Source organism: Scylla paramamosain, chromosome 22, assembly GCF_035594125.1.
Source record: "Scylla paramamosain isolate STU-SP2022 chromosome 22, ASM3559412v1, whole genome shotgun sequence".
NCBI classification, from domain to species: Eukaryota; Metazoa; Arthropoda; class Malacostraca; order Decapoda; family Portunidae; genus Scylla; species Scylla paramamosain.
In genome coordinates, this window is record NC_087172.1 from 9,155,448 (window position 1) to 9,182,545 (window position 27,098).

The 27,098-nt window shown below is 40.1% G+C and overlaps 1 protein-coding gene across 2 annotated transcripts in view; it reads right to left on the reverse strand.

Annotated features, from left to right (window-relative positions):
* Positions 1–27,098, reverse strand: part of LOC135111515 (uncharacterized) — a 716,663-nt gene that overhangs the window by 453,866 nt on the left and 235,699 nt on the right. For both annotated transcript variants that reach the window (XM_064024883.1, XM_064024882.1), the window contains exon 39: positions 7,262–7,384. In XM_064024883.1, coding sequence (XP_063880953.1) covers positions 7,262–7,384 — 123 coding nt within the window. The remainder of the gene's footprint in view (positions 1–7,261; positions 7,385–27,098) is intronic.

The following is a 27,098-nucleotide window of genomic DNA, read 5'->3' on the forward strand; positions in this document are numbered from 1 at the left end:
TAAACATCTATCACTTCACAATGTTCCATCTGATCACCAGTATGGGTTCCATCAGAGCCGCTCTACTGGTGATCTTCTGGCTTTCCTTACTGAGTTTTGGTCAACCTCTTTTAGAAATTTTGGTGAAACTTTTGCTGTTACGACATATCAAAAACTTTCAATAGAGTCTGACATAAAGCTTTGATTTCCAAACTACCCTCCTATGGCTTCTATCCTTCTCTCTTTAACTTCATCTCAAGTTTCCTTTCTGACTGTTCTATTGCTGCTGTGGTAGATGGTTACTGTTTCTTCACCTAAATCTATTAACAGTGGTGTTCCTCAGGGTTCTATCCTGTCACCCACTCTCTTCTTATTATTCATCAGTGACCTTCTAAACCAAACTTCTTGTCCTATCCACTCCAACACTGATGATACCACTCTGCACTTTTCCTTGTCTTTTCATAGATGTCCAACACTTCAGGAAGTAAACATTTCACGCAGGGAAGCCACAGAACGCTTGACTTCTGATCTTTCTAAAATTTCAGACTGGGGTAGAGCAAACTTGGTATTGTTCAAAGCCTCAAAACTCAATTCTTCCATCTTTCAACTTGACACAGCCTTCCAGACAACTATCCCCTCTTCTTCAATGGCACTTAACTGTCCCCCTCTTCTACACAGAACATCCTCAGTCTGTCCTTTACTTATAATCTGAACTGGAAATTTCACATCTCATCTCTAGCTAAAACAGCTTCTATGAAGTTAGGCGTTATGAGAAGTCTCCACCAGTTTTATTACCCCCCAGCAGCTAACTCTGTACAAGAGCCTTATCCATCAATGTATGTAGCATGCTTCACATGTCTGGGGGTGTTCCACTCACACCGCTCTTCAAGACAGGGTGGAAGCAAAAGCTTTTCATCTCATCAACTGCTCTCCTCTAACTAACTGTCTTCAGCCTCTCTCTCATTGCCGCAATGTTGCATCTCTAGCTGTCTTCTACCTCTTTTTTCATACTATCTGCTCTTCTGAACTTGCTGACTGCATTCCTGCCCTCTTCCCTTGGCCTTGCTGCACAAGACTTTCTTCTTTCTCTCACCCCTATTCTGTTCACCTCTCTAATGCAAGAGTTAACCAATATTCTTAATCATTCATCCCTTTCTCTGGTAAAATCTGGAACTCACTGCCTGCTCCTGTATTTCCACCTTTCTATGACTTGAATTCTTTCAAGAGGAAGGTTTCAAGACACTTATCCTTCAATTTCTGACTACTGCTTTGGACCCTTTTCTGGGACTGGCATCTTAATTGGCTTTTTTTAATTGGATTTTTGTTGCCCTTGGCCAGTGTCCCTCCTACATAAAAAAAAAAATAAAATCTTTATTCAGATGACCAATGGATGTGAAAAAGTAACAATACAGGATGTCTTGGAATAGTTGTTACTCGTTCAGGAAGATGTATATGTTAATAAAGAAGGTAGCTTTCTTTTTGTTGCTCTTTCTTGAATATTCCAAGTTTTACGCCATCTGGTTATGACTGCAAAGTCTCTCTCAAATTAAATTTATCTGTGCTTTATACCTCTAACCAAACTCCTCTGACTATAAAAAATTTTTTTGACTACTTAACTTCCAAAGTGGAGCACATTGTGACTCTCTTCCTTTTCAAAGAGATCCCTATTCTTGGAGACTTCAATGTTCACCATCACCTTTGGCTTTCCTTTCCCTTCACTGACCATCCTGGTGAGCTGGCCTTTAATTTCATTATCCTCCATGACCTAGAGCAATTAGTGCAACACCCTGCCTGTCTTGGAGATACATCCAACATTCTTAACTTTTCCTAACCTCTGATCCTTCTGCTTATGCTGTCGCTGTCTTCTCCATTGTGCTACTCCTATCACACTTCATATCTATATTTTATCCTATTGCTCCAATCCCTCCTCAGGATCCCCAAAGCAGAGGTACCTCTGGCATTCTGCATCTGCTAACTGGGGGAATCTGAGGTGGTATAATTCTGATTTTCCTTGGAATGACTACTGCTTCCATGTCATAGACCTGTTTCTGTGTGCTGAATGTATAACAGAGGTGATAGAGTCTGGCATGGAGTCGTACATTCCTCACTCTTTCTCTCAACCTAAACCTTCTAAAACCTTTATTTAAAACAGCCTGTTTTTATGTACTGCATGATGAAGAGGTAACATAAAAGTCTTTCAATACCTGAATTTCGTGCACTTTTTATTTCTGCCCTCAATCATGCCAAGCCCGTTCTCCAAAGATTCAAAAACTCCTTCATCAATAAAAAAATGTCAAAATTTTTCATGATTTAAGACACATTGCTAAAAAATCTTCAGTAACTTTACTTCTTCATCTTTCTCTGCTTTATTTCAACCTGAAGGTACCACTGTCACCTCAACTATCCCTAAAGCTGAACTCTCCTCTCAAACCATTGTTAAAAACTCTACCTTGGATGATTCAGAGTTTGTTCCTCCCTCTCCTCCATCCTACAGCTACTTCATGATACTCATTAAAATCCTTCACAGTGATGTTTTTCATTCCCTTGCTGGCTTTACCTTTGGAAGGCTTATGGACCTGATGGGGTCCCTCCTACTGTTCTCCAAAACTGTGTTTCTGTACTTACACCTTGCCTAGTCAAACTACATTTCCTTCTTACTGAAAGTTTACCTACATTCAGCTTGTTGCTAATAAGGGTGACTGCTCTAGTCCCTCAGACTACTACCGTATTACTTTAATTTCCTGCCTCTCTAAAGATTTTAAATCCATCCTCAACAGGAAGATTCTTAAACATCTATCACTTCACAACCTTATTTCTGATCACCAGTATGAGTTCTGTCAAGGATACTCTACTGATAATCTTCTGGCCTTCCTTACCCAGTCTTAGTCATCCTCTTTTAGGGATTTTGGTGAAACTTTTGCTATTGTCTTAGACATATCAAAAGCTTTTGATAGAGTCTGGCATAAACCTTTGATTTCCAAATTACCCTCCTATGGCTTCTATCTTTCTCTCTATAACATCATCTTAAGTTTCCTTTCTGACTGTTCTACTACTATTGTGGTAGATGGTTACTGTTCTTCCCCTAAGTCTATTAACAGTGGTGTTCCTCAGGGTTCTGTCCTGTCACTCACTCTCTTCCTGTCATTCATCAATGATTTTCTAAATCCAACTTCTTTTCCTATTCACTCTTACACTGATGATACCACAATGCACTTTTCCATGTCTTGTCATAGACATCCAAGCCTTCAGGAAGTAAAGAGCTCACACAAGGAAGCCACTGAACACCTGACTTCTGACCTCTCTAAAATGTATGACTGAGGCAGAGCAAACTTAGTATTGTTCAATGCCTCAAAAACTCAATTCCTCCATCTATCAGCTTGAAACAACCTTCCCGACAACTATCCCCTCTTCTTCAATGACACTCAACTGTCCCCTTTCTTCTACACTGAACATGCTAGGTCTGTCCTTTATTAATAATCTAAACTGGAAAATTCACATCTCATCTCTCTCTATGAAGTTAGGCATTTTGAGTTTCCTCACCTCCTCAGCAGCTGCTAACTCTCTACAGGAGCCTTATAAGTCCAAGTATGGAGTACACTTCATGTGTATGTGGAGGTTCCACTCACATCTCTCTTTTAGACAGGGTGGAATCAATAGCATTTCATCTTTTATCAACTCTGCTCTTCTAGCTATCTTCAGCTTCTTTCTCATCAATGCTATGCTGCATCTCTTGCCATTTTCTACTGCCATTTTCAGAAGTTCCCTTCTGATTTTGCTAGCTGCATGCCTCTTCTCTTCCCTTGGCCTCCCAGGAGAAGCTTTCTATTTTCTCTCAACTCTATTCTGTCCACCTCCCTAATGCAAGAGTTAACCAGTATTCCCAATCATTCACCTATTTTTTCATGGTAAACTCTGAAACTCTACATCTGCTTCTGTATTTCCTCCATCCTATGACTTGAAGTCTTTCAAGAGAGAGATTTCAAGACACTTATCCTTCAATTTTTGACAGTGGTTTCTGATTATGTTTCAAGACCAGTACCTCAGTGGGCCTTTTTTTTTTTCCTTGGCCAGTCACTCTTCTACATAAAAAAATAACAATGAAAACTGATAAAAATGACAGTAAAGTCCCTACTTTTTTTTTTCATGCTGGAGGGGCACTAGCCAAGGGTAACAAAAACCAATAAAAAAAAAATGCCTGCTGAAATGCCAGTCCCAAAAAAGGATCAAAGCAGTAGTCAAAAATTGAAGGATAAGTGTCTTGAAACCTCCCTCTTGAAGGAATTCAAGTCATAGGAAGGTGGAAATACAGAAGAAGGCAGGGAGTTCCAGAGTTTACCAAAGAAAGAGATGAATGATTGAGAATATTGGTTAACTCTTGCATTAGAGAGGTGGACAGAATAGGGGTGAGAGAAAGAAGAAAGTCTTGTGCAGCAAGGCCATGGGAGAAGGGGAGGCATGCAGTTAGCAAGATCAGAAGATCAGTTACCATGTAAATAGTGGTAGAAGATATCTAGAGATCAAGAAGTTTAGTTTAGGTGGTCATTGATGAATAATAAGAGAGTGGGTGACAGGTCAGAACCTTGAGGTACACCACTGTTAATAGATTTAAAAGAACAGTGACTGTCTACCACAACAGCAATAGAAGGGTCAGAAAGGAAACTTGGGATGAAGTTACAGAGAGAAGAATAAAAGCTGTAGGAAGGTAGTTTGGAAATTAAAGCTTTGTGTCAGACTCTATCAAAAGTTTGATATGTCCAAGGCAACAGCAAAAGTTCCACCAAAATCTCTAAAAGAGGATGACCAAGATTCAGTAAGAAAAGCCAGAAGATCACCGATAGAGTGGCCTTGATGGAACTCATCCTTGCAATCAGATAGAAGGTTGTGAATAGATATTTAAGAATCTTCCTGTTGAGGATAGATTCAAAAACTTTAGATAGGCAGGAAATTAAAGCAATAGGATGGTAGTTTGAGGGATTAGAATAGTCATCCTTTTTTAGGAACAGGCTGAATGTAGGTAAACTTCCAGCAAGAAGGAAAGGTAGATGTTGACAGGGTTGAAAGAGTTTCACCAACCAAGATGCAGGCACTGAGGCACAGTTTCGGAGAACAACAGGAGGGATGACATCAGGTCCATAAGCCTTCTGAGGGTTTAGGCCAGCAAGGGTATAGAAAACATAATTGTGAAGAATTTTAAAAGGTAGCATGAAGTAGTCAGAGGGTGGAGGAGAGGGAGGAACAAGCCCTGAATCATCCAAGGTAAAGTTTTTAGCAAAGGTCTGAGTGAAGAGTTCAGCTTTATAAATGGATGTGATAGCAGGGGTGCCATCTGGTTGAAATAAAGGAGGGAAAGACGGAAAAGCAAAGTTATTGGAGATATTTTTGGCTAGATGCCAGAAGTCATGAGGGGAGTTAGATCTTGAAAGATTTTGACATTTTCTATTAATGAAGGAGATTTTGGCTAGTTGGGGAACAGACTTGGCATGGTTCCAGGCAGAAATATAAAGTCCATGAGATTCTGGTGATGGAAGGCTCAAGTACCTTTTGTGGGCCACCTCTCTATCATGTATAGCACGAGAACAAGCTGTGTTAAACCAAGGTTTAGAAGGTTTAGGTTGAGAAAAAGAGTGAGGAATGTATGCCTCCATTCTAGACACTATGACCTCTGTTATGCGCTTGGCACACAGAGATGGGTCTCTGACACAAAAGCACTAGTCATTACAATGAAAATCAGCAAAATACCTCCTCAGGTCCCACCAACTGGCAGAGGCAAAACAGCAGAGGCACCTCCGTTTAGAGGAATCCTGAGGAAGGATTGGAATGATAGGACAAGATACAGATATGAGATCATCATCGGAGGAACCCAATGGAGAAGAGAGGGTGGCAGCATAAGCAGGATTAGAGGTTAGGAAAAGGTCAAGAATGTTGAGCATATCTCGAAGATGGTCAGGAACACAAGTAGGGTGTTGCATCAACTGCTCTAGGTTGTGGAGTATAGCAAAGTTGAAGGCTAGTTCACCAGGACGGTCAGTGAAGGGAGAGGAAAGCCAAAGCTGTTGGTGAACAGTGAAGTCTCCAAGAATGGAGATCTCTGCAAAAGAGAAGCAAGTCAGAATGTGATCCACTTTGGAAGTTAAGTAGTCAAAGAATTTCTTATAGTTAGAGGAGTTAGGTGAGAGGTATACAGCACAGATAAATTTAGTTTGAGAATGACTCTGTAGTCATAGCCTGATGGTGGAAAACTTGGAAGATTCAAAAGCGTAAGCATCACAGCAGGTTAAGTCGTTGAGCACATAAACACAACATCCAGCTTTGGATTGAAAATAAAGATAGAGAAAGTAGGAGGGAACAGAAAAGGGGCTACTGTCAGTTGCCTCAGACACCTGTGTTTCAGTGAGGAAAAGATGAGGTTTAGAAGAGGAGAGGTGGTATTCTACAGATTGAAAATTAAATCTAAGACCGCAAATGTTGCAGACGTTAATGAAGAAAAGGTTGAGGGGGTGTCAAGACACTTAGGGTCAATATCAGAAGAGCAGTCTGACCTGGGGACATTTGTGGTCCCCTCCCTAGATGGGGACTCCGAGGCTGGTGTAGGAGTCGCCATGATAATTTTGAATTTATGAGCGTAGGATGTGTGTGTGGAATTATGTGCTTGTACTTTTGTGTGGAGGAAGAGAGTTGTCTTTACAGTGCAGGCTGTGATTGTCCCCTTGTGTTGTGAGACACAAAGGGAAATGTTCAGTGAGGTCACAGCACCCCGTGATCCAGTGCTTTAGACCTTAGTGGGAGTAGTTATCGTTTCAGCAGGTGCCTACTGCCTCCTCCTCCACTTAGCTTAGTTCAGTGGTTCAGTGAGGTATTATGCTTTGTAGTAAATAATACCATTTCATAAAAATATAAAATTTGTTCAAATGTGTACTTAAGCAGCATGATTATCTCTTATGTGTCAAAAATGTGTGCCAACATTAAAGATAAGTTTGGCATTGCTGTTTCATTACATATATTTGAATTCATAAAAAAAACTGAGCATTAATAATAATAACTTATAGTTGTCATAATTTTTTATTATCAATTATATGCCTGATTTTCTGAAGCCGAATAAATATTTTTATCCATAACGAAGTACTGACGTGTTCTCACAGCTTTAAACATATCTATTGTGTGAGTATAATGCATCTTATGAGTTGAGACTACTGACATCACTTTTAGCTGGAACTATACATACATACTATATATGTATACACAAACTACAACTTTAAGCTTCCTGAAGTGCAAAGTAACAAACCTTCATTCCTGAGAAAGGTGTGTGTATGGTGCAACTTATGAAGAAGTCTGTGAGTGAAGTCACCTGACCCAATAGCTCAAATCCAGCATCAACATTATCATTCCATTGCAATTTGGCTTCAGTCTGAAATACAAGAAAAAAATTATTTACATCTGATGTACTTGTAAGTATTTCAATCACATAATCTTGGAAGGTGCTTCAGCAAGGGAAGATTCATCAGAGTATGTAAGAAAAGGAATCAAATGTAAATATAGCAAAGAACAAAATAAAATAGTTAGGTATGGGAAAGATAGTTATCAAAGAGGTGCTAAAATACTGTGTTAGCAGATGAAGTTGCCCAGCCATTAAAAATCACTGATAAACCTACATGCTCTCACCCAATTCCAAATGGTGAATCCCAGTAAGCTCCAATAACAGTTTGATCACATGATGACAACAATGCTTCAGTACCTCAAGGCCACACAAGGTTGCAAGATTAAACTTTTGTCCCCTGGATTTTCCCACCCATCCAGTTTTGCCCTGTGTATTACAAAGGTTCACCATTTTTCATCAACAGCACAAAAATGATCTGGGCCACCACAAGTAAGATGGAAAAGGCCCATACCATTGCCATGGGGCACAAAGGAGTTGAGATAAAAAAGACTGCTGCCCTTGTTAGCTGCCATAGAGCTATCATCTTTCACATCCTTGCCACCAGCAAAGGTCTGAATGAAAATGAAGTTCCCAACCAAACCTCATCCTGGCAAATAGAAAAAGACTTCCTTGAAGACTTATAAACTCATAGGACATACTTTGATAGAAAAATCTATTAATTTTACTTCGGCAAAATCACCTATCTGCTGGGCGGACATTTCCCATGAGAGAGAGTGCGTCACGCGCTGCCGGCAGTTGTTTGCTGATCGCCGCGTCGGGCAGACACGGTCATTCTGGGTCATACGGACTCCCAAGTTTTTGCTGTTTTCTTTCAGATAAGGCCACGATACTTGTTACGCAGGTACAGTGCCTTCAACTTCGTTACCCGTTTTTGGGGCGAGTTGTATTATTGGTATATCGGTCTCCACTGACGATGGAACTGTGTGGGAAGCTTACGGCTTTGTTCTCCTTATCGCAGTGCGGCAGCCATGTCGGAGTCTGGTGAAGCGTCCTCTGCCTCTCGATCCCCTTCCCCTCCTGCCCCACGTGCCTTCTGTGGGCCTTCTCCTCTCCCTGGGTCCACTGTTCGCCCTCAAGATGACAACGACAGGCACAGGGATCATTCATCTCGTCGCTTGAGTGGGAGGCATGGTTGCGTGAGATTACATAACAGTGCTGACGCACGTGATTCCCGCGGCACTTCTCCTGCTCCTCCCCCTTGGTCAGTTGTGTTGGACGCCTTGGCTGATTTGCGGGGTGAAGTGGAGGCCTTGAAGGCAGACAGACGGCAACTACCACCCCCTACTGGGTCGGCGCAGGTGACTGTGGAGGACAGTACTCTGGGGGGCTGGGGTTTGTCGCCTCCTTGTTCTGCCACTTTTTCTGGTTTCTCGGCCAGGATGAGTGAGGATGAGGCAGTGTCGATGCCTGCCGCCCCTGCTGACAGCACCTTAATTCAGGGCACTAAGGCCTTTGGTCCTTCTGACACAGTGGTTGCTGACATTGACAATAGAGTGGCAGAGATGGTAAACTTTCTCTTTGATAATGGTATGAGAGAGGAGGACTACAAGGCCATGTGTGAGGACGATGTTGTCAAGAGGCCTAATAACTGCCATGCTCTTGCGCCAGTGGAATGCAACCCACAGGTGTTGGAGGCCCTGAAGCTGGATGCCAGGAAGACAGACTTCCGCTTGAAGGAGGTAAATAAGGACATCCTGCGGGCTTCAACCATTATTACCAAATCCTTAGTGGCACTGGATGATTTGGCTGAACAGGAAGGTAACCCCAAGTTGGCACATGAGGTGAGCATGCTAAATGGTGCATTGGCATTGCTAGGCAATGCCAATCACAGGAACAATTTGGCCAGGCGTTTTGTCATGAAACGCGAGATAAACTATAAATATGCTCATCTTTGTTCAGATAAGGTGCCAATTACTCGCTTTCTGTTCGGTGACGATGTGTCCCAGTCTGCCAGACAAATTGAGGAAGCGGAGAAACTGCGGAGTAAGTTCTCGCAGAAAAAGCCTGCCTTTACTAGCAAGTTCGCAGGTAAACGCCCTGGTGGATATTGGAACAAGCCTGCTAGTAGGGGATATTACGCCAGGTTCCAACCCTACGGGCAACAGAGGTATGGCTCCAGGGCTGCCCCACGACTACCTTCCACTCGTCAGGATGTGGAGCCAAAAAACTCCAAGGGCCGGGGCGGCCGCAGCAGGCAGCCCCAGTAAACTTACAGGCAAGTGCATGTTTTGAAGCTGGCAGACTACACTCTTTCCTGCATGAGTGGTGTAAAATTACCAGTGACCCTGTCATTTTGAATATTGTTCAGCATTGCCACCTTGATATTGATGTCGATAGTGTTCATCCTTTATTTTTTAATGATTTGGAATACAGGTTCAACACTGTGCAACAGGGGATAATTTCTGGAGAGATCAAAAAACTTTTACAGCTTAAAGTCATTAAAGTCACACACAAACAAACTCAGCAGGTTATCTCTCCTATTTTTTTTTTGCGAGAAAAGAAAAACGGGGAATTTCGCCTGGTTCTTAACTTGGAGAGGTTAAACAAATACATACCATATAAACATTTTAAAATGGAAAATTTTGAACAGGCCATCAGGCTCATCAACCAAGGTGATTTTTTGGCTTCTGTCGATCTCAGGCATGCTTATTATTCTGTTAGGGTTGCAGATGAGCAACAACGATTTTTATGTTTTACATGGCAAGGTGTTATCTATCAATTCACCTGCCTCCCTAATGGCATTTCTGAGGGACCTCGGCTTTTCACCAAACTGATGAAGCCAGTATTTGCTACTTTAAGGCAGGAAGGATACACTATCACCAGCTTTATAGATGACACATTAATTTGCAGTAACTCTTACTCAGGATGTCTTCAGGCGATTCAGGCCACCATTTCTCTGTTGCAGAGGTTAGGCTTTTGTATCTATATGGAGAAGTCTGTTCTCACCCCCACATAATGTATTGAATACCTAGGCAATGTTATTAACACCAAGTTCATGACTGCCTCTTTACCTGAGCGTAGACTAATCAAAATTCGCCAAGGATGTGCAGAACTTTTGTGTAAAGATGTTGCCCCCATTCGAGAGGTGGCCAGGGTGATCGGCCTCATGGTGGCTGCGATCCCAGCAGTGGAGTTAGGTAAACTTCATTACAGGAAGTTGGAGGGGGGAAAAATTGCCGCTTTGAAACAGGAGTATGGTAATTTTGACAGGCCTTTGAATATTACTGCAGACATGAAACTAGACCTTTCCTGGTGGTTAGACAATGTGGACAGACACCACAGACACATTTTTAGGCCAGGTACTGACATCGATTTATTTACTGATGCCTCCAGCCTTGGTTGGGGGGGTCATTTGGGGTGTCAGATTACAAGTGGTACTTGGTCCCTGGATGAAAAGGAGCTTCACATTAACATCCTGGAGATGAAAGCCATTCTATTCTCTTTGCAAGCATTTGAACATGAGCTGGAAGGTAGACATGTTAGAGTTTTTTGTGATAATACCACTGCCATAAACTATGTCAATGAAATGGGAGGCACAAAGTCCAAGTCCTGTAATGATGTTGCTACCCAGATTTGGGATTGGTGTCTGGAACATGACTCATGGGTTACATGCTCGCACATACCGGGAAGGACAACACCTTGGCTGATGTAGCCTCTCGCAAGATTAATGACAGACATGAGTGGAAACTCGACTCACACATTTTTACTACCTTGTGTAATGTTTTTGGGACACCGTCCATTGATTTATTTGCCTCAAGGCTTAACAAACAGGTTAATACATTCTGTTCGTGGTTGCCAGATCCGGAGGCTAAATATTTTGATGCTTTTTCCTTGGACTGGTCAAACTTTGATTTGTCTTACATTTTCCCCCCATTCTCATTAATTGCTAGGTGCCTTCAGAAGTTACGTGCGGAGCAAGCACGGGGCTGGATGGTGGTTCCTCTGTGGCCGTCCCAGTTTTGGATGGGCATGCTGCTCCAGTTGCTAATAGACTTCCCACGTTTGATAACGAACAGGAGGAATGTTCTAACACACCCGTCCACAACAGATCCACACCCCATCATGTCCCACACGAGGCTCATGGCATGCCTTCTGTCAGGGAAAACTTGCAGAAACGAGGAGTTTCGCCGGCTGCTGCGGACATCATACTTGCCTCCTGGAAACCAGGTACTGAGAGGCAATACCGCCCACATGTCCAGAGGTGGTCGTTGTTTTGTGGTAGACAGAATGTCGATCCCACTTCTCCAACTGTAGGTCACATTGTAAATTTTTTGACGGAAACCTTTGACAGGGGTGTGGGTTATGAGTGTGTGAACACTGCGAGGGGTGCCCTGTCTTCTCTCGGCATTGTGGTGGACGGATGCAGGGCAGGAAATCACCCTTTGGTCATCCGATTCATGAGAGGGGTTTTCAATCTTAGAACTCCTCAGCCCAGGTACACTGACACTTGGGACGTCCAACCTGTCTTAGAGCAACTAAGGTCCATGTTCCCCTTACATGCATTAACCCTTAAAGAATTAACGCTAAAATTGGTTATGATGATGGCCTTAACTCAAGCTGCCAGAATTCAAACTTTACAACTACTGTTAATCAGAGACATGCTCATTAATGAACACTCCATTTCAGTACAGTTGGGGGGCACTATTAAACAATCCAGACCAAATTTTAACATCAACAGGGTCACATTCCATCGTTACCCTAAGGATCCACGATTATGTGTCTGTAGCACTCTCCTGAGGTACATTGATGTGACTAAAGAGCTTAGACAGGATGAGATGCACACTGATGCCAGGCTCCTCATTAGCTTCATAAAACCCCACAAATCAGTTTCCAAAGACACTATTGCCCGTTGGGTCAGGACCATTCTCCGCATGTCCGGCATAGACATCTCAAAGTTTTCCGCTGGTAGTGTGCGGCCAGCAGCAGCTTCAAAAGCTGGAGTGGCGGCTGTCCCTGTCGCATGCATTATGGCTAAGGCGGGCTGGTCTAGGGAATCTACCTTTGCAAAATATTATAATAAGAACATTGTGGCTGCTTCTGACCTCTTTCAGGATGCAGTGCTAGAATAAGACATGATTTGGGTTTGTTGCTGCACTCCAGTGTTGCAGTACACGGATATTTTAAGTATTTAGTATCTAGTACCTTAGGTTTACCTTATGATGTGAACTGTTACCATATTTCAACATTGTTTGTAGATTGGATTAAGTTGGATGCAATGTACCTTATTTTATGCACCAATTGTATGATTGTCTCATGTACAAGATCCTTCCATGGAATAATAGTTATAGTACTGTTTCTTGTGGGGCATTTCCTTTTCCTCTCTACTATTGCATCCTCCCTCGTCATCCACATGGCTTCAAAGCCTCATGGGAAATGTCCGCCCAGCAGATAGGTGATTTTGCCGAAGTAAAATTAACAAAGTACACGAGATTTACCGTAGGTCAGTTGAAGTGTACTTCTAATTTTTCGAGGCAAATCACCTCTGCTGGTGCAGAGATTTCACATGCCCTCCTCTCCCTCCCTACCTTAAGCTCTACAGGTTACTTAATTTCCTAATTGGTTCATCATGTGGATGTCGAGTCCTTGCTTTAAAGTCTGCCGGCAGCGCGTGACGCACTCTCTCTCATGTGAAATCTCCGCACCAGCAGAGGTGATTTGCCTCAAAAAATTAGAAGTACACTTCAACTGACCTACGGTAAGTCTCGTGTACTTTGTTAATTTTATTACAGAAACCAAGATGGAACACTCAGAACTGCTGCATAATGTATCAGAAGATGGAACACTCAGAACTGCTACATAATGTATCTCATGCAGACTTTAGCCTCAGAACAGTAACATGGGTCATTCATTGGGGAGTTACCAGCAATCACCATCTGGAGCTGGGTGAGGGCATGTACATTTTACAACAGAGTTGCAAGATGTTTGCCCTTACCCACAATTTTAAATGGTAGGTCACAACTTTATCTTCTGATGCTGTAGCTTTCTACTTACATCCCTCTCTCACTCTCTCATTCAGTGCTCTACTTCACACAGTTCATCCACTTTAGGTAAGGCTTTCCTCTTCATTGCCCACATCTGACCATATTACTTTATTTACTAGTTTACTGTTCTCCATATGCCCAAACCACACATTGATTTACCCACCATCCACCACCATCCACCACCCACCATCTCAAAACACCAGTTCTCCTTACCAACTCATTTCTTATTCTGTTCAAACATTCTGCCCCACATATACTCCTCAAACACTTTGGCTATGTTACATTCAATCATTTCTTTTCTGCTACCCCCATGTTCCATGTAATGAGAGAGAGAGAGAGAGAGAGAGAGAGAGAGAGAGAGAGAGAGAGAGAGAGAGAGAGAGAGAGAGAGAGAGAGAGAGAGAGAGAGAGAGAGAGAGAGAGAGAGAGAGAGAGAGAGAGAGAGAGAGAGAGAGAGAGAGAGAGAGAGAGAGAGAGAGAAACAGTGCTTAATATTTTTTTTTTATGTAGGAAGGACACTGGCCAAGGGCAACAAAAATCTAATAAAAAAAATGCCCACTGAAATGCCAGTCCCATAAAAGGGTCAAAGCAGTGGTCCAAAATTGATGGATAAGTGTCTTGAAACCTCCCTCTTGAAGGAATTCAAGTCATAGGAAGGTGGAAATACAGAAGCAGGCAGGGAGTTCCAGAGTTTACCAGAGAAAGGGATGAATGATTGAGAATACTGGTTAACTCTTGCATTAGAGAGGTGGACAGAATAGGGGTGAGAGAAAGAAGAAAGTCTTGTGCAGCGAGGCCGCGGAAGGAGGGGAGGCATGCAGTTAGCAAGATCAGAAGAGCAGTTAGCATGAAAATAGCAGTAGAAGACAGCTAGATATGCAACATTGCGGCGGTGAGAGAGAGGCTGAAGACAGTCAGTTAGAGGAGAGGAGTTGATGAGACGAAAAGCTTTTGATTCCACCCTGTCTAGAAGAGCAGTATGAGTGGAACCCCCCAGACATGTGAAGCATACTCCATACATGGACAGATAAGGCCCTTGTACAGAGTTAGCAGCTGGGGGGGTGAGAGAAACTGGCGGAGACGTCTCAGAACACCTAACTTCATAGAAGCTGTTTTAGCTAGAGATGAGATGTGAAGTTTCCAGTTCAGATTATAAGTAAAGGACAGACCGAGGATGTTCAGTGTAGAAGAGGGGGACAGTTGATGGGACACTTTAAGTGTCCCATCAGAGATTAAATTCCTGACCATTGCCCCCACATCCCATTACTCTTTACACATCTCATCAATTATACCATAATGATAAATATCCTACAATCCAAGTGGAGTTAACTTGACCTAAAGCATCCTAATGCTCTTGACATAAATCCTCATTCTTTTAAGGTAAATTCCTTGTGTTAAAACACACTGAGTATTCCCTTCTTTCTTTTCATGAGACTTCCAATTTCACAGCATTATCTCTATGTGACATGAGAATCTACACCCAAAAGTGGAGACTTTGTCCACCCCTCGAACCTCTTAAGTACAACAACTTAACAAACTTAAACTAACTTTACCTGCCCTACAGAAATCCCAACCCATTATTTTTAAATTTATTTATTTTTAGTTAATTTTTTTTTCTTATTTTTATTTATTCATTTATGATTATTAGTATTTCTATTTATTTATTTATTTATTTTTATCTATTTATTTATTTTTTTTATGTATTTACCTGGTTGTATTGCACAGGGCACGAGCCAAAGCTAATTTTTTTCCTGTCTCCATATCCATACTTATCCAATTTATCTTTAAACATGTGTACACTGTTTGCCACAATCACCTCTTCTTCAAAATCACTCCAGATTTCAATAGTTCGATAGGGGAAGCTGGATTTCTTGATGTCACTCAGACATCCTCTCATCTTTATTTTCTTCCCATGCCCCCTCTTCTGTCTCTCCCCCTCCTCCATCAGTAGTTCCAAATCATTTCTGTCTATTCTTTCTATACTGTTTATTAATTTGTACATTGTTATCAGGTCTCCTCTTTCTCTTCTCTCTTATAGTGTTGGCAATCCCGTCTCTTCAGGTCTTTCTTCATATTTAAGTCTTTCAATTCTGGTACCATCTTTGTTGCTATCCTCTGTTTCTTTCCAGTTTCCATATATCTTTTTTTTATATGGAGCCCAAACTACTGCTATGTATTCATATTTAGAACATACCATGCTTGTTATAATTTTCTTCTATATTTCCTTATCCAAAATAGTTAAAAGCCACCCTAATGTTTGTTAATAACTTGTATGTAGAGCCAAATATTCTGTTTATGTGCCTTTCAGGTGATAGTGTGTCCGGAATCGTTACTCCAAAATTTTTTCTTCATTACTTTTCATTATTATTTCTCCTCCCATTTTGTAATTCCATGGTCTCATTTTACTATTTCCTATTTTCAACATGTGGCATTTTCTGGCATCAAATTCTAGTTTCCATCTTTGGCTCCATGCATAAATCTTGTCAATATCCTTTTGTAACTCCTTACAGTCATTTTCATCCTTTATTATTTCCATTATTTTCACATCATCAGCAAACAGGTTTATATAGCTATTCAGATCCTCCGTCATATCATTCACATGTATCTGAAATATAATAGGTACTAACACTGATCCTTGTGGTACCCCACTTGTCACTTCATGCCAACTTGAATTAGTGTCTCTAATTACTGTTCTCATCTCCCTCCCTTGTAAGTAATGATCATCCATCTCAGCGTTGCTTCCTTTAATCCTCCTCATTCTCTGACTTCCACATAAGGCTTTTGTGGGGAACTTTATCAAATGTTTTTTTTTGAGATCCAGGTATGCTGCATCAACCCATCCATCCCTCTCTTGCACTCTATCTATTACTCTTGTATAAAACCTCAGTAGATTTGTGACACGATCTCCCTTTCCTGAATCCAAATTGCTTTTCTGTAATTATCTTTTCATCTTCTAAGTCTTTCTGTCTGTCTTTAATTACTATTTCACAAAGCTTGCTTACAATACTTGTTAGTGACACTAATCTATAACTTAATGGTTCCATTTTATTTCCACCTTTGTGTATTGGCACTATGTTAGCTCTTTTCTATTCCTTTGGAACTTTTCCTTCTTTCAACAAGCTGTTGATTATATCCAATATATTTCCTTCATTAGTTCTCTGCATTCTCTTAATATCCATTCCTTTACTTGATCTGGTCCCATAGCTTTTCTAACATCCAGCTCTTCCAGCAATTTCTTGATTTCTTGTCTCTTTACTTGTATCTCCTGTATCCTCTCATTCTGTGATATCACTTTCAGTGCCACAAAATCAGTTTCCTTTGTAAGCACTGATTGAAAACTCTCATTCATTAGTTCACTCATCTCCTCAATAGTTTCATAAATTCTTCCTTCCCTTTTTAACTTGTTAATGCTATCCCTATATAGCATATATATATATATATATATATATATATATATATATATATATATATATATATATATATATATATATATATATATATATATATATATATATATATATATATATATGTTACGCATAATGTGGACAATTGCCTAATGTGAACATTAGGCAGAAAATTGCCTAATGTGTACATCAAGCAAGTAGGTTGCGTAAAGTTTACAAATTGTTAACATTAGGCAAAAAATGCCTATTGTTCAAATTATGCAGCTCAATTTTGCCCAATGTGAATAACCTAACCTAACCTAACCTAACCTAACCTAACCTAACCTAACCTAACCTACAAACCCAAAGCTTCGAACAACATCTTTGCTCACAACAACTCGGTAACAGACCCAAAGTTTCGAACAACATTCGAACAAAACTGTAGACACTGGTTTGTCATTCAATTCACATTAGGCAAAATACCCTTGCCTAATTTGAAAATCATGCCTAAAGTGGACATTAAGCAAGTAAGTTGCCTATTGTCAACATCGTGCAAACAAATTGCCTAATATGAACATTAGGCAATTTCACTGCCTAATGTTCACATTAGGCAATTATCCACATTATGCGTGACATATATATATATATATATATATATATATATATATATATATATATATATATATATATATATATATATATATATATATATATATATATATATATATATCCCTATATCTCTTTTTCTCATTTGCATAGCTGTAGAACAGTTTGGGCTCTTTCTTGCATTTTTCTTTTTTTATGTAGGAAGGACACTGGCCAAGTGCAACAAAAATCTAATAAAAAAATGCCCACTGAAATGCCAGTCCTATAAAAAGATCAAAGCAGTAGTCAAAAATTGATGAATAAGTGTCTTGAAACCTCTCTCTTGAAGGAATTCAAGTCATAGGAAGGTGGAAATACAGAAGCAGGCAGGGAGTTCCAGAGTTTACCGGAGAAAGGGATGAATGATTGAGAATACTGGTTAACTCTTGTGTTAGAGAGGTGGACAGAATAGGGGTGAGAGAAAGAAGAAAGTCTTGTGCAGTGAGGCCACAGAAGGAGGGGAGGCATGCAGTTAGCAAGATCAGAAGAGTAGTTAGCATGAAAATAGCGGTAGAAGACAGCTAGAGATGCAATATTGCGGCAGTGAGAGAGAGGCTGAAGACAGTCAGTTAGAGGAGAGGAGTTGATGAGACGAAAAGCTTTTGATTCCACCCTGTCTAGAAGAGCAGTATGAGTAGAACCCCCCAGACATGTGAAGCATACTCCATACATGGACGGATAAGGCCCTTGTACAGAGTTAGCAGCTGGGGGGTAAGAAAAACTGGCGGAGACGTCTCAGAATGCCTAACTTCATAGAAGCTGTTTTAGCTAGAGATGAGATGTGAAGTTTCCAGTTCAGATTATAAGTAAAGGACAGACCGAGGATGTTCAGTGTAGAGGAGGGGGACAGTTGAGTGTTACTGAAGAAGAGGGGATAATTGTCCGGAAGGTTGTGTCGAGTTGATAGGTGGAGGAATTGAGTTTTTGAGGCATTGAACAATACCAAGTTTGCTCTGCCCCAATCAGAAATTTTAGAAAGATCAGAAGTCAAGTGTTCTGTGGCTTCCCTGCATGAAATGTTTACCTCCTGAAGGATTGGACATCTATGAAAAGACGTGGAAAAGTGCAGGATGGTATCATCAGCGTAGGAGTGGATAGGACAAGAAGTTTGGTTTAGAAGATCATTAATGAATAATAAGAAGAGAGTGGGTGACAGGAGAGAACCCTGAGGAACACCACAGTTAATAGATTTACTATGTCACTTTCAATTTTTTTTTTTTTTTTCTCTTTATTATGCCATATTCATTACTTGCCTTTCTCACTCTTCTTTAGTATTTCCATTCAATTGTCTCATCATTTTCTTCCATGCACTTTTTTCTTTTTTGCTTCTACACAACTGGCATTATACCATTCAAGCTTCCCGATTTTCACTTTATAACTTGGCACAAACTGTTGCACCTCCTCTCTATACTTGCTCAAAATATCTCATATTTTTCTTACACTACTTCACCTTCAAATAGCTCTTTCCAGGTAATTTTTCCATAAAATTTATTAAGCTCTGCAAAGTTTGCCTTAGCATATTTCTGTCTTCCAGTTATGTATTGTTCTTTCCTGTGCAATACTTTTTCCTCCTGTACTACTATTTCTATTATCACATGGACACTTCTTCCCATTTGACTCAGACAATGTATACTTGGTCTACTTTCTGGGGTTTTTGTAAACACTAAGTCCAACTGTGATGGTTCTCCTCTGCATCCAGTAGGTTCATTTACCCACTGTCTCATTGTATTCAACATCATGATTTACATAAATTCTTCACTCCATTACCCAACATTTTCTTTCACTTCTATCTCCTCCCAGTTAATTCTTTTAGTGTTGAACTCGCCTACTAAGAACACTTTGTTACTTTTCCTTATCATTTCCTCTATATTATTTCCTGTTTCTAGTTGCATAATTTTATATCAATTGGTCTCCCATGCATTAGTTTTTGGTGGTATTTTTATTTTTATTTTTATTTTTTTTTATGCAAGAGGAGCAATAGCCAAGGCCAACAAAAACTACAACAAAAAATAAATCCTACTGAAATGGTGTTCCCAGTACAGAGTCAAAAGCATTAGTCAAAAATACATGGTAAGTTTCTTGAAACCTCTCTCTTGAAAGAGTTCAAGTCAATGGAAGGTAGAAATACAGAAGAAAGCACGGAGTTCCTGAGTTTACCAGAGAAAGTATGAATAACTGAAAATACTGGTTAACTCTTGCATTAGAGAGGTGGGCAGAATAGGAATGAGAGAAAGAAGAAAGTCTAGTGCAGTGAGGTTGCAGGAGGAGGAGAGGCATGCAGTTAGCAAGATCAGAAGAGCAGTTGGCATGAAAATAGCAGCAGAGGATAGCAAGAGATGCAACACTGCAGTGATGAGAAAGAGTCATAAGACAGTCAGTTAGAGAAGAGGCGTTGATGAGACGAAAAGCTTTCGATTCCACTCTGTCTAAAAGAATGGTATGAGTGGAACCCCCATACATGTAAAGCATGGAGTATGCTTTACAGTGTTAGTGGCCGGGGTGGGGATGGGAAAACTGCTGGAGATGACTCAGAATGCCAAACTTCATAGAAGCTGTTTTAGCTAGAGATGAGATGTGAAGTTTCCAGTTTAAATTATAAGTAAAGGACAGACCGAGGATGTTCAGTGTAGAAGAGAGGGGACAGATGAGTGTCAATGAAGAAGAGTGGATAGTTGTATGGAAGGTTCTATTGAGTTGATAGATTAAGGAATTGAGTTTTTGTGGCATTAAACAATACTAAGTTTGCTCTGCCCCAATCAAAAATTTTAGAGAGATCAGAAGTCAGCCATTCTGTGGCTTACCTGCATGAACTGTTTACTTACTGAAAGGTTGGACATCAACAAAAACGCGTGGAAAAGTGCAGGGTGGTATCATCAGTGAAGGAGTGGATAGGACAAGAAGTTTGCTTTAGAAAATCATTGATGAACAATGGGAAGAGAGTGGGTGACAGGACAGACAGCTTTTCGTCTCATCAACTCCTCTCCTCTAACTGACTGTCTTCAGCCTCTCTCTCACCGCCACAATGTTGCATCTCTAGCTGTCTTCCACCGCTATTTTCAAGCTAACTGCTATTCTGATCTTGCTAACTGCATGCCTCCCCTCCTCCCACGGCCTCGCTGCACAAGACTTTCTTCTTTCTCTCACCCCTATTCTGTCCACCTCTCTAATGCAAGAGTTAACCAGTATTCTCAATCATTCATCCCTTTCTCTGGTAAACTCTGGAACTCCCTGCCTGCTTCTGCATTTCCACCTTCCTAGGACTTGAATTCCTTTAAGAGGGAGGTTTCAAGACACTTGTTCATCAAATTTTGACTACTGCTTTGACCCTTTTATGGGACTGGCATTTCAGTGGGCATTTTTTTTTTATTGGATTTTTGTTGCCCTTGGCCAGTGTCCCTCCTACATAAAAAAAAAAAAAAGAACCCTGAGGAACACCACTGTTAATAGATTTAGAACAGTGACTGTCTACCACAGCAGCAATAGAACAGTCTGAAAGGAAACATGAGATAAAGTTACAGAGAAGGATAAAAACCTTAGGAAGGTAGCTTGGAAATCAAAGCTTTGTGCCAAACTTTATCAAAAACTTTTGAGATATCTAATGCAACAGAAAAAGTTTCATCAAAATCTCTAAAAACGAAGACAAAGACTTAGTAAAGAAAGCCAGATCACCAGTAGAGCAGCCTTGATGGAATCAGACAGAAGGTTGTGAAGTAATGTTTAAGAATATTCTTGTTGAGGTTAGATTCAAAACCTTTAGATTGACAGGAAATTAAAGCAATGAGATGGTAGTTTGAGTAATTAGAACAGTCACCCTTTTTAGGAACAGGCTTAATGTAGGCATGTAGGCAAATTTCCAGGAAGAAGGAAAGGTAGATGCTGATAAACAAAATTAAGAGTTTGACTAGTCAAGGTACAAGCAAGGAGGCACAGTTTTGGAAAACATCAGGTCCATAAGCCTTCTGAGGGTTTAGGCCAGCAAGGGCATGGAAAACATCATTGCAAAGGATTTTAATAGATAGTATGAAGTAGTCAGAGGGTGGAGGAGAGGGAGGAAGGAACAAGCCCTGAATCATCCAAGGTAGAGTTTTTAGCAAAGACTTGAAAAAAAAAAAAAAAGTTCAGCTTTAGAAATGGATGACATGGCAGTGGTGCCATCAGGTTGAAATAAAAGAGGGAAAGATGACGAGGCAAAGTTATTGGTGATCTTTTTGGAAAGGGGCCAGAAATCACAATGGGGATGGCTCAAGTACCTTTTATGGGCCACATCTCTATCATGTATAACACGAGAATAAGCTATGTTAAAACATGATTAAGAAGGTTTAAGATAAGAAAAAAAGCAAGGAATGTATGCCTCCATACCAGACACTATCACCTCTATTGTGAGCTCAGCACACAGAGACAGGTCTCTGACATGGAAGCAATAGCCATTCCAAGGAAAATCAGAATAATATCTCCTCAGGTCCCCCAATTTGCATAGGCAAAATGCCAAAGGCACCTCCAACTTAGGGGATCCTTAGTAGGAATTGAAGCAATGGGAAAAGATAAAAATATGAGGTTGTTGCTGAAGCACAATGGAGAAGACAGAGTAACAGCATAAGCAGAAGGATAAGAGGTGAGAAAAAAGGTCAAGTATGTTGGGTGTATCTCCAAGACGGTCAGGAATACAAGTAGGGTGTTGCACTAATTGCTCTAGATCATGGAGGATAACAAAATTAAAGGCCAGTTCACCAGATTGGTCAATGAAGTTAGAGAAAAGCCAAAGCTGGTGGTAAACAGTGAAGTCTCCAAGAATGGATATCTCCACAAGGAAGAGTCAGGATGTGCTCCACTTTGGAAGTAAAATAGTCATTTTTTTTTTTTTAATCAGAGTTATATGGAAGGTATACAGCACAGACAAATCTAGTTTGAGAGTGACTCTGCAGTCATAACCAAATAGCAGAAAATTTGGAAGATTCAAGAGCATGAGGACAAGACCATGTTAAGCAGTTGCACACGTACATGCAACATCCAGGTTTAGACTGAATATGAGGATAGAGAAAGTAGGAGGGAAAAGAGAAGGGACAATAGCAGAACTGCAGGAAGGGCATAGGGGTGTGCACATGCCCCTGTGAACCCCCTGCATGGTTATGTTTAGCATAAGAATATATTTATGCTTTTAATGTTTCAACAATAAATTGGGTTCATGAGTAACAAACAAGCATACAAATCACCAAAATGGTGTACTGTGTCTAGTAGGCTACTGAGGTGTGTGTGTGTGTGTGTGTGTGTGTGTGTGTGTAAATACTAGTTGTGATTACTTGTGTCATGCAAGAAAGGAGTTATGCTTGTACTGTCCCACCTCTATAACTATTATCATCCAACTTGGCCTTAAAATTATGAATAGTTTTTGCTTGCACCACAGCCTTGTTGAGACAGTTCCATGTATCAACTACTCTGTGAAAAACTATTCTTTTTTATATCTCTTCTACAAATTTCTTTTTTCAGCTTTTTTCTGTGTCCTCTAGTGTCTCTTGTATCCCATATCACAATTTTGTTGCTGTCTAGCTTTTCCAGTCCTTCCATTAGCCTATATATCACAATTAAGTCTCCTCTCTCTTTTCTTTGTTCAAGAGTCGGAAGGTTTAGTTTTTACTCTCTATTCATAAGTCTCATCCATTAAGGCTAGGATCATCTTTGTTGCTGCTCTTTGTATTCTCTCTTGTTTTCTGATATGTTTCTTGAGACTTGGTGACCATACCACAGCTGCATATTCTAATTTTGGACAAATCATTGTTACAATTATTTTCATCATTTCTTCATCCAAGTATGCAAATGCAATTCTTAGTAGATTCACTGTTTTCCAACAATCTTGTTTATATGGTAGTCAGCTGTTAATATATCTGCTACTGTCACCCCAAGATCTGTTTCTTTTATTATTTTTCCAACATAATAATTTCCCAACTTGTAAACACCAGATAGTCTCTTTTTACTCTTCCCAAATTCCAATAAGCTACATTTCTTTACATTGAAATTAATTTCCCATTTACAGCTCCATTTTTCAACCTAGTTCAAATCTTATTGTAAAGCTTTCTGACCTTCTGTTTCTATTTTTCATCAATTTAGCATCATCCACAAATAAACTCATACAGCTGTTGAACCCTTCTGTCATATCATTAGTGTACACAGTGAACATGACTGGAGCCAGTACTGAAGCTTAAGGTACTCCACTTTTGGGTTTTCTCCAGGATGACTTTTGATCTCTAAGGGCATACAGGATAGATGGGAAGGTGTTAGGCTGGATAAGGTCATGGCTAAGTGACAGGTGACAAAGAGTTGTAATAAATGGCTCTAAATCCAAGTGGGGTCATGTAATTAGTGGGGTGCCACATGGATCAGCATTAGAGCCATTGTTCTTTTCAATATATATCAATGACATGGATAGTGGAATTAGTAGTGATGTTAGTAAATTTGCAGATGACACAAAGATAGGTAGATTAATGAGGTCAGAATCGGATGCCATCACCTTGCAAGCAGATTTAGATAGGATGAATGAATGGATGAACAGATGACAAATGCAGTTTAATATCAACAAATGCAAAGTATTTAGCATAGTTAGAGGAAACCCACACAATAGGTAGACAATAAGCAACGAAACTCTGGTGGGTTCAGGGTACGAAAAAGATTTAGGAGTTATAGTTAGCTCTGAACTCCGTCTAGGTAAGCAATGCATAGAGGCCAGAAACAGGGCAAATAGGGTATTAGGATTCATTTTTAGGAGTGTTAAAAGTAGAAGGCCCGAAGTAATATTAAAGTTATATTTGGCGCTGGTCAAACCTCATCTAGACTACACTGTGCAGTTCTGGTCCCCACATTACAGGAAATATATAGGTCTATTAGAATCAATACAGAGGAGAATGACTAAAAAAATGAAGGGGATGAGGAGTATTCCTTATGAAGCGAGATTGAAGCTGTTAAACTTACATTCTTTAGAGAGACATAGGTTAAAAGGGGACCTGATAGAAGTCTTTAAGTGGTATAAGGGTTATAACAAGGGGGATGTAAGCAAAATTCTTAGGATCAGCAACCAGGATAAAACAAGAAGTAACATGTTCAAGCTTGAAAAATTTAGGTTTAAGAGATAGGAAGAAATTGGTTCTCAAATAGAGTAGTAGATGAATAGAATGGACTCAGTAATCATGTTGATAGGGCTAAGACATTAGGGAGCTTTAAGAGAAGATTACACGGGTTTATGGATGGGGATGATAGGTGGAAATAAGTAGGTATGTTTCATACATAGTGTAAGCCTGGTCACTTTTTGCAGCTTCCCTTATTTGTTATGTTCTTATGTTCTTAACTGTTCTCATTTCTCTATTGCTTCGGAAATCTTCCACCCATTTCAAGAGTTCCCCTCTCACTCCACCAATGTTCTTTATCTTCCACAGGAGTCTCTTATATGCCACCTTATCAAATGCCTTTTTTAAATCCAGTAGATACTATCTACCCATCCATCTCAATGGATGTCAATTATTCCCATGTAAAAACAAATCAAGTTAGTTGTAGGCAATCTCCCTCTATGAAATCCAAATTATCTGTCAGTTATCATGCAATTCTCTTCCAAGAATTTCATCCATCTATCTTTCACAATTCTTTCACATATTTTTGCCAAAACTGATGTTAATGATAGTGGTCTGTAATTCAGAGGGTCTTTTTTATGCCTTTTTTCAATCTTTTAGTACTTTGCTCTCTCTTAATGAATACTCAACAACATGATGCATTTTGTCTGCTGACCATTACATTTCTTTAAAACCCAGTTTGCCCTTGTGCTTTACTTAATTCAAACCTCTCCATAATATCCTGTATTTCATTGATAGTTAAATTTATTTCTACAGGAGAGTTAACTGCTCCACCTTTCATTTCCTTGTATTGTAAACTCACTTTCTTTGGTGAAGACTGACTAAAAGGCATTATTCACCACCTCAGTGATATCTACAATATCTTCATATTCTTTGCCATTGACCTCTAATTTTTCAGTTATTTCCTTTCATTGTACCTTATTGTTAACATGTCTGTAGAGCAGTTTAGGTTGGTCTTTGCATTTATGTATTATATCTTTCTTATATTTTCTATGCTCTTCTCTTCATATCTTAACATACTCATTTCTCTTTCTTGTATACTATGCCCACAAATTTTGTCTTCTTCCTCTCTTCCATTTTTTTCAAAGCAGTATCTTTTTCTCTTTTTGATATTTCACATCTCGTATTAAACCAGTCCTTATGTCCAACTTTTCTTCCTCTTACTTTTGGTATATATCTTTGCACTTCTTCTTTATATATTTCAACAAATTATTTCCATTTTCTTTCCATTCCCCTTACTTCTTTAAATTTACTCCACTCAGTTTCTTTAAAGTATTCTAATCTGATCAACTTTTCCTTTTTATAATTGGATCTTCCAATCCTATGATTTCTTCTCCTTAGTTCTTCTTTAAGTTCTTTTAAGGTTAGTTCTATTACCATGTGATCACTTTCCCTATTGGACATTTATATTCCATATTATCTACATTTTTTTTTTTTTTTTTTAATTGTCTAGTCTTGATGGTTCTTCATATTTTCTGTTTCTTTTATTTTCTTCAACCCACCGGGTAAGAGTGTTCTCCATCAACAACATCAAGAGTTTCCATCCCATGATGTGACCCCTCCCATGGTTGTCAAATCTTCCCAACAAACTTCTTTACAGTTTTTTACAAACTTCTTTACAGTTTTCAGGAGGAGGCAGTAGACACCTGCCGAAATGTTAAAGCACTGTTCAGGGGGTGCTGTGAACTTATCATTAAACCCAGCTGTTACCTCACTGAACGTTTCCCTTTGTGTCTCACAACACAAGGGGGTAGTCACAGCCTGCCCTCTAAAGACAACTCTCTTCCTCCAAACAAAACTACAAGCACCTAATAACACACACACCCTTCACTCAAAAATTTTAAAATCATGGCGACTCCTACACCAGCCTCGGAGTCCCCATCTGGGGAGGGGACCATAAATGTCCCCAGGTCGGACTGCCTTTCCATCGACGACCCTAAGTGTCTTGACACCCCCCTCAACTTTTTCTTCATTAACTTCTGCAACATTCGCGGTCTAAGATCTAATTTTCAATCCATAGAACACCACCTCTCCTCTTCTAAACCTCATCTTCTTTTCCTCACTGAAACTCAGCAGTCTGAGGCAACTGACAGTAGCCCCTTTTCTGTTCCCTCCTACTTTCTCTATCCTCATTTTCGATCCAAAGCTGGATGCTGCGTTTACGTGCGCAATGACTTAACCTGCTCTCGTGCCCACGCTCTTGAATCTTCCGAGTTTTCCACCATCTGGCTACGACTACAGAGTCATTCTCATACTAAATTTATCTGTGCTGTATACCTCTCTCCTAACTCCTCTGACTATAAGAAATTCTTTGACTACTTAACTTCCAAAGTGGAGCACATTCTGACCCTCTTCCCTTTTGCAAAGATCTCCATTCTTGGAGACTTCAATGTTCACCACCAGCTTTGGCTTTCCTCTCCCTTCACTGACCATCCTGGTGAACTAGCCTACAACTTTGCTATCCTCCATGACCTAGAGCAATTGGTGCAACACCCTACTCATATTCCTGACCGTCTTGGAGATAGGCCCAACATTCTTGACCTTTTCCTGACCTCTAATCCTT